Source organism: Numida meleagris, chromosome 4, assembly GCF_002078875.1.
Source record: "Numida meleagris isolate 19003 breed g44 Domestic line chromosome 4, NumMel1.0, whole genome shotgun sequence".
Classification (NCBI taxonomy): Eukaryota; Metazoa; Chordata; class Aves; order Galliformes; family Numididae; genus Numida; species Numida meleagris.
In genome coordinates, this window is record NC_034412.1 from 50853645 (window position 1) to 50862519 (window position 8875).

The 8875-nt window shown below is 51.5% G+C and overlaps 1 protein-coding gene across 1 annotated transcript in view; it reads right to left on the reverse strand.

Moving 5' to 3' along the window:
- LOC110398455 (ovocleidin-116-like) overlaps nt 7951-8875 on the reverse strand; it is a 3859-nt gene continuing 2934 nt past the window's right edge. Inside the window, exon 6 of the mRNA XM_021396104.1 lies at nt 7951-8866. Within this exon, the coding sequence (XP_021251779.1) occupies nt 8093-8866 (774 nt within the window). The 3' untranslated portion in view covers nt 7951-8092. The remainder of the gene's footprint in view (nt 8867-8875) is intronic.

The following is an 8875-nucleotide window of genomic DNA, read 5'->3' on the forward strand; positions in this document are numbered from 1 at the left end:
TCAGTGCCACATCTCCATGGTTCTTGAACACCTCCAGGGATGGTGACTCCACCACCTCTGTGGGCAGCCTGTTTCAGTCTCTCTTTCCCTCCATGTGTCTTTGAAATTGCAATGCGTTGTGTCATTAAAGCACAGAAAATCCTTACATACAGTCCTTTAGAAGGAAAAGGGTTCTTAACTGTCTTAAAGCTATGCTCTCTATGCATTTTTGATCACTGAACCACAGAATGGTTTGGGTTGGAAGGGATCTGAAAGCCAACCCACCCCATCCACTACCCACCAGATCAGGCTGCCCAGCGCTCCATCCAACCTGGCCTTGTGCACCTCCAGGGATGGAGCATCCACAACATACCTGGCTACTGATTTTATAGCTTTTGAAGATGTTCACTTTCTGAGAGAACGGCTGTTTGTCCTTAATTGTGCACAAATGAAATAAGCACCTTGTCACAGCCACTGCCACCAGACATCCTGTACTTGCTTACATTTTGTTGTCTCTTTAGAATCACAGAAGCATAGAATTAGCTAGGTTGGAAAAGGCCTACAAGATCATCCAGTCCAACCATCCACCTACCACCAATAACCCCACTAAACAATGTCTCTCAACAAAACATCTAAATGTTTAGAAACATCGGGAGAAATAGACCCCAGTTCGCTCAGTGACTGCCCACCACAACATCACACAGACCTATCTAATGACATTTTTGATCTGAGAATAGCAGCAGTTTAACTCAATCTGCATAATAATGCATGCAAACAGCCCAGGAGGAGAACTGGTCCATCACTAGCACATCAGTAACTGTTCTACATGTCCATAAACCCACATATGCATCCACTTGAATGAGGACCATCACAGCTTTCGTCTTTGGAGCAATGTGGGATCATTGTTACTTACTACCTCAGGAAAGATTCTCCAGAGCTTTCAGGAACAGAGATTTCCTGAGGATTTACATGAGTTCTGTCACAGAATCATTACAATTGGAAAAGTCCACTAAGATCATCTAGTCCAACCATCACCCCATCACCACTATGTCATCTCCCACCACATCTGCAGCTTGGTACTTCTGTAAGGCAGAGCTCTTATGGAAGCCCCTAAATGCAGCCACAAGCTTCCAGCTGCAGGTGGAAATTTTCACTTGAGCATTAGGTAGCACCGGATATGCCCAGGTAAACACACATCCATACTACTTAGTGACTGCTTCAAAAGGGCACTGTTGTTCCCCCGTGGAGACATGATGTGGCCCCAGGGAACTGTTTCTGGCCTACAACTGGCATTTCCGCCTGCTGGGACATGGCAGTGCTTCTCAGAACTATTGCCAGAGCTGGAGGGCTGTTTTGCAAGAGCTGAGGAATAATATCCATGTTTTGCAGTAATTCACAAACAGGACGTGAAGTGACAGTTGTTACTAAAGAGCTTAATTTTATGCAAGATCAGGTGGTGTGCAGATGTAGTAAATTTAGCACTTGTCTCATGTCCCTCATTATGTGGTTATTCATCCTGTAAATTGTTTTGCCCAGCTGAGAAATTCCCATGCCTTGGCAGAAGGCAGTGCTCCTCATCCTCACAGTGATAAGGAACAAGCAGAGCAGAAAGGGGACTTTCACCATTTCCACTTCCTACATTGAAATGCTAAATTCTGGAGAGCAGGGGAACAGCAGGATCATAGAAAAATTAAGGTTGGAAAAGATCTCTAAGGTCATCCAGTCCAACCACCAACCCATCCCTACCATGCCCACTGACCATGCCCCTCAGTGCCACAACCACACAGTTCTTGAACACCTCCAGGGACAGTGACTGCAGCTACTCACCAGGCAGCCTGTTCCAACGCCTTACCACTCCTTCTCAGAAGCAATTGTTCCTAATATCCAACCTGATCTTCCCCTGAGCTCAGTTCATTACATTTGGGCAAGTGGGAGTGCACCAGATTTTTATTTTCGGGGCTATTGGTGTTTGTGATATGTAATCTGTTGCAGGTAGGTGATGCTTTCCCTTTGATGTTCTGTTAAACCCTGAGCTCTTGGCAGGGAAAGCCCTGCCCATGATGCTCTGTCCTACAGGAGAACCAAACCCACTGCAGGTCATACATCATCCCCATGTGCGTTTTGCCATCCCACAGCCATTAGCACTCGGCACAGGTCAGCCTGGCTCTGGTCTTTGCCATGGTTTCCACTTTGCACACACAGGGCTGAGCGATTCCAGCTGCACTCTGGGTCAACAGAGCAGCATCCTCAACAGAGAGCACTGAAGGGAACTCAGCTACACACAGCTTTGCAGAAGACTGCTTTTTACACAAAGCTTTACAAAAAGCATGGTGACTAGTTGTTTCCCTCTCCCCCTCCCCTGCCATCTCAGCATCCCCGTTTCCTATTCCCATGGCAAAATTTCCTCCTCCAAGAGGAGGGGATGTAAATGGAAAGATCTGCAAGCATAGAACAAGTGTGGAAAGAACAACGTCGCCCTGTTCTACCTTGCGAAATCACTGGAAAGTCACCCGACTCCTGTGACACAGAAGCACAGGCAGCAGAACAGCTCGCAGCACTTTCTGCATTCTGCACGAAACCTGCAGTCACATTTCCATGTGCTCAAGCAGAAGAGAGACCCAAAAATCTTGCTACCAAGCCCAGAGGCAAGCATTTTGTAGGGCACCCTGTCCTAAGCAGGAGCTGGTGCAGAGCAGATGAGTTACAATCATAGAATTATTAAGGTTGGAAAGACCAATAAGATCATCTAAGATCATCCAACTGTCAACCTGTCCCCACCATGCCCACTAACCATGTCCCCCAGTGCCACATCTTCCTTCTTCTTGAACACCTCCAGAGACAGTGACTCCGCAACCTCCCCAGGCAGCCTGTTCCAATGCCTCACCACTCCTTCTCAGAAGCAATTGTTCCTAATATCCACCTGCAACCTCCTCTGGTGCAACTTGAAGTCATTCCCACTTGTCCTATTGCTGATACCTGGGAGAAGATGCTGACCCCCACCTCGCTACAACCTCCTTTCAGGCAGTTGCAGAGAGCCATAAGGTCTCCTGTCTGAGCCTCCTCTTCTCCAGACTGAACTATCCCATTTCCATCAGCTGCTCCCCATAAGACCCTTATCTACTCCAGAATCTGTACAGCTCCATTGCCCTTCTCTGAACACACTCCCAGGCCTCGATGTCTTTCTTGTAGTGAGGGGCCCAACACTGAACACAGCACTCAAGGTGCGGCCTCACCAGAACTCAGCCCAGAGGGACAATCACCTGCCTGCTCCTGCTGGGTGCACTGGTTCTAACACAAGCCAGGACACTGCTGGCCTTCTTGGCCACCTGGGCACACTGCTGGCTCATGTTCAGCCAAGCATCAACCAACACACGCAGAACCTTATCCTCCGTGCAGCTTTCCAGCAGCTCTGCCCCAAGCCAGTAGCAATGCATGCGGTTGCTGTGACCAAAATGCAGCACCTGGCATTTGATCTTGTTGAAGCTCATATAGTTGGCTTCAGCCCATTGATTGCTCCTGTCCAGATCCCTCTGGAGGGCTTTCCTACCCTCAGGCAGATCAACAATTCCTTCCCAACTTGGTGTCATCTGCAGTACCTCAAGGATAACTTGTCTATTAAAAACAGAAGTAAAGAAGGCACTGAGAACCTCAGTCTTTTCCTCGTCCTCAGTGATAACGTGTTCCCTACTATGTCCAGTGAAAGTGGGAGAGCCTCACTGGCCTCCCTCTTGCTGTTAATATATTTGTTTAACCACTTTTCATTATCTTTAACAATGGTGGCCAGATGAAGCTCTTGCTGGGCTTTTGCCTTTCAAATTTGAGTTGGAGCGGTGCTGGGGAGGAGAGCAGCCAACATACCTGTGGCTGCCTGCACACAGGGCCTCCTGTCTGCAGCCTGCTCCTCCAGCTCCAGCAGAGCTGCAATATGGCACAGGGCTGCTGGGATCAGCTATGACCCCACCGCTCAACCTGAACAGAGACCCAGCCACGGCTGCATGCCACAAACCACCTTGCTTTTGTACAAGTTTCATGTTTTTTGTGAGGTTTTCATGACTTCTGCTCCAGGACTGGAGGGGGTCAAATGCAGTGCTGAGTCAGCATGAAAACAAATATCTCCCCCGGGTGCTGCGTGCCTGGAGTGGGAGGAAAAACCCAGCCGTGGGCATGGCGGGGGGGGAAATTAGAGAGTTGGGCACCTGGTCTGGGGAGGAAGCAGCCTGATCTGATTTTGCGGTGGAACCAAACACTAGCAGATTGGGTCAAGGCACAGGAAAGTGGCACAGCATGGCTCACAGCATGGCATCACAGATGCTTTGAGTCCTGGTCCCCTTCCATGCCTCCCAGTGCCTTTGCAAGGGAGGGTGTTTTGGAGAAGGAAAGAAGATAATCACATCCAGATTTAGGAAATAACATTTTGCGCATAATTCATAGTGGCTACCTAGAAAGATTGTTGGTTGAGTTTGCAGCTATAAATTTGGCAGAATAAATGGCAAACTGTGGTTGGCATATGGATGCAAAGCAGGAAGTGAGCTCTAGCTATACATTAACTAGAGGAAAGGAGAGCCTAAGAAACTTGGTTAATGAGCAGGCTGGAAAACAAATAGCAAGAAGGGGCAGCTGGCTCTGGAGACACATATGCAACATCAGGGACTTGCATTAGGAACATTGGGGTCAATAAATAACAAGCCAGAACTGAAGGTTGCTCACCGAGCCTTGCTTATCATCAAGAAATCAGATGACTTCTCCTCACCCATGGAAAATGTGAGCACAGAGGATGACACACAGTTTTGGGAAGAAACTTCCATTCTGTATGGAGAAACTCCATCTGCTAGGCTCAAAATAGCTGATGTTGAAACACAGCCTAAGTCTCAGCCAAGTGATCAACCAGGCAGCAGACAGCAGGGCTGGGTTGGGAGCAAGGTGGTAGTGGCTATTCAGTATGGCACAGGCTCCCCAGGGCAGGGGTCATGGCCCCAAGCTGTTGGTGCTCAAGGAGCTTTCGGTCAGTGCCATCAGACATAGGGTTTGGATTCTGGGTTGTGCTGTGTGGGGCCAGGAATTGACTCAGTGGTACTTGTGGATCTCTTCCAACTCAGGATGTTCTGTGGTTCTATTCCTATTGCGCTGCTGTGCTGGGTCACAGGCACAGGTATAGAAACACACACACACACAGAGTTAATGTGTGACATTCCCCTCACTGCACCTAATGAAATCCTGGAGATCTGAGTCACACGGAAGTAACAGAATAAATGGAAAAAAACAACGCTCTGGATGTGTGCAATTCCAGAAGTCCTAATACAAATAACCCAAGCTCCCTGCTTGAGGCTTGAGAAGGGAAGAGGAGGGGTGGATCATGTAGAATTTCCACCAAAGGTAACTACAGCTAAAGCACAGAAGTTTCCGGGCAACTATCCCAGGAAGATGTTCAAACTTTTGTTCTATTTGACATCTACTTATCATGATATTAAAACAAGAGGTCCAAATCACTTTCAGCACAGGTAATTTAGATTGGATATCAGGAAGAAATTTTTTACAAGATGGGTGGTGAGGGAGTGGCATAGGTTGCCCAGAGGGTTGGTGGATGCCCCATCCCTGGAGACATTCAAGGTCAGGCTGGATGGGGCTCTGAGCAACCTGATGGAGCTGTAGGTGTCCCTGCTCATTGCAGAGGAGTTGGGCTACGTGGCCTTTAAGGGTCCCTCCTGACGCAAACAATTCTATGTTAATATTCGTTTTGTCCCTGAATGGGCCCACTCTTGCAGTGTTACTGCACAGGATAAACTTGTCCTTGCTGGTCGTGCAATTATCAGTCTCGGGGAAGGTTTAAAAAAGGATCACTGGTGCCACTTCACTTTGCCCATCAATTGTCAGCTCCTGGCTCAGTACTGCCTACACATCAGACATGGCACAGATGCCTGAGAGATGCTCAACTTTCACCCCTAACCCACAGCTATGCCCACGTTTCTCTTAACACACTGATTTCCCATCAGCTGCTACTCTCCAGGAAATCTCGATCTGCACAGAGCCTGCCCTAACGAGTGCGGGTGGGAAATGGGGCTTTCCAATGCAAACAGCAGGCGGTTGGCTTGTTTGTGTTTTTCTTTCAGCGCAGTAATCTCTTGCAGGACAGTCTAGGAAAGCAGAGGAGAAACGTGTCTTCTGTGAAATGTAATTAACATGGTGATCTTCCTGTCACAAGGTATAATTGCAAATAGAACCCAAAGCACAAGAATGGGGCTATTTTGAGCTATGGGTTGTGCATTTCAAAACACTGCAATGGGTTTGGTTTGTAACACTGAAGAAGAGCAGACGTCTCCCTGCCTTCCTGTTTAGGGCAGCGGTCTGGGACGGGCTGCCACAACCTATAATGACAGCTGGCCTGCTGCTCCTTTCTCCCTGTCTATAAATGCAGTTCTCCAAAGAGTAAACATGTGCCGCAACACGCGCGTGCTTGTGAGCCTCTCCTGGACACGACAAACCCCGTTCTGATCTCAGGTAGTTGTAAAACCTGCATGCAAACACTGCTCCCCACAACCCTCACTTATACGTGTCTGCATGCACCGCGATGTGGGATGTTCCCGCAGGATTCTAGAAATCTCAGCCCACAGAGCTGAGAAAACAGCCGCCACTTCCTACCCTGTTCCCTGAAGGTGCTACAGACATTACAGCTGAATCCTCCAACGTGCATTTCTCACGTCCAGGAACCTTCCCGGCAGGAGGTTTTTGGTGGGGACGATGCAAACGAATCCATGGTATGGGGAGCAAAGAGATGGCAAAGTTACCCCCAGATATGCCCTGGGTGATGGGAGGACTGGGGTGATGGTAGCGGGACACAGGTAGCGGTGGGAGGTGGGGTGGAACCAGGAGCAGTGGTGGTGGGAAGAGTGTGGGGGGGACCTGGGTGGCGGTGGTGATAGTGATGATGATGGGACCTGGAGTGTTGGTGGGAGGATCTGGGGTGGCATTGGGACCCAGGTGGTGGTGGTGGTGGTGGAATATGGGGTGGGACCTCAAGCGGTGGTGGTGGGACCAGGGTGATGTTGGTAAGATCTGAGGTGGTAGTGGGATCCAAGTGATGGTGGGACATGGGGTGGAAGTTGGAGCAATGGTGGTGGTGGTACATGAGGTAGAACTTGGAGCAGTGGTGGATGGACTACAGTGGTGGTGAGAAAGTTGGGGTAGCGGAGGCCTCACCTGCTGCACACTCCTGCTCTGGTGGCCATGGCACCGCAGATCCCCATACTGGGCTTGCAAACAGGCTGGCAGCCTGAGATGAGGAGCAGCTGCTGCTCTCCCAAAAAGCAGGGGTGGGGTTTCCTGGAGGCTAAATAGCTGCGGGGCAGGGCATGCCTGGGGAAGGGTTGGGTTCCTTCTGGTGCAGCTGTGTGTGTTGCCTTGGGAGAGAGGGGGGCTGCAGCCAAAAGCCACTGCACCTCGTGAGGAAGGTGCTGAGATGCTGAACATCAGTGGCAGCCCACCGTGGCTGACCGTTTCTGAAGAGTACTGCAGTGTGGATGTCGGGCTTCCCTCCTGCGTGGGGTGGGACAAGAGAACCCTACAGCACTGCCCCGAACGCCACCTGGTGACAGCTCCCAACCCAGGGACACCACCGGGGCCAGGAATGGAGTGTGTCACAGCTCCATAAACCGTGGCTTCCCCCAGCATCTGCAGCCCCACTGAGCTAGCGAGCACATTGTGCCAATGGCAATCATACGCTTTGCTGGAATGCCCCAGGAAGCAGCCTTTCCTCGGGAAATTTGGAAGGGTTGGAAGGGTTCCTTCCAACTCAAACAGTTCTATGACTCTATGAAACACGCAGTTATTTGCGTTTATCTCATTCCTCGATGGTGTGTAGGCTGAGTGCTCCCGACCAAAACGCTTCCCCACTAGATGGTGCCCAACGCTCGCTGGTGGCCGCAGCCAGCATGGGGACGCGCTTGGGCTGAGAGCGGAAGGGGGCAAATGGCAGAGTCGTAGTGACAGAAATGCCTTTATTTCTCCAGAAGCATGATGAGGTTGGAGGGCTTTTCTCCCCACAGCTTTCCTCGAAAACAGTGCTACCCTATGCCGCCGAGAGGGTGCTGCATCACCCTGACACTTTTCAGGGTGCTCCTCAGAGGGACCTTTGGCCATGGGGGTACCCCCTGAGCTCACCATCCTCCTCACCGCTGTCACTGTGGCTGCCCCACTGCCCTTCGAAAGATTGGCTGCTCTCGGTGCTCCAGGGATCAGCATGGGCTGCGGGGGGCTGCAGGGGGCCGCCTGCCCCGCTGAGGCTGTACAGGGCCCGCTCATGCAGGTGCAGCCGGTCGGCATGCCTCACCTGCTCCACCTGCCTGGAATGCTCCAGCTCTGCCAGGCCCTCCAGTCTTTGCCCTGCATTCAGGTGGGAAAAGCCTCCTGCCGCCACACTGCCCCTGTTGTGGTGAGCCTGGTGATGGGCACTGCCTCGCACCCAGGGATCCCCTCGCACATCAGTGGCTGTCCCTATGGCATCCCTTCTGTCCCCACTATGGGCTCTGCTGGGGAATGGCCTGGGCACCCCCACCACTCCAGGTACTGGTGGTGCCCCTGGCCATCCCCTGGCACGGTGCCCCTCTGGGGCCACAATTCCCCCCGCCATGCTGGGTGCTGGTGCCACTTCTGGCCTCAGTGCTTGTCCCAGCCTGGCTGAATCTAGCCGGGCCCTGGTCCTGTGCCTCTCTGGGGCCACCATTCCTCCCACCACACCAGGTGCTGGTGCCACTGCTTGCTGGGCTCTGGTCCTGTGCCTCTCTGGGGCTGCTGTCCTCACCATGCTTGGTGCTGGTGCCACCTCTTGCTGGACCCTGGCCCTGTGCCCCTCAGGTGCCACCATTCCTCCCACTACACCAGGTGCTGGTGCCACCTCTTGCTG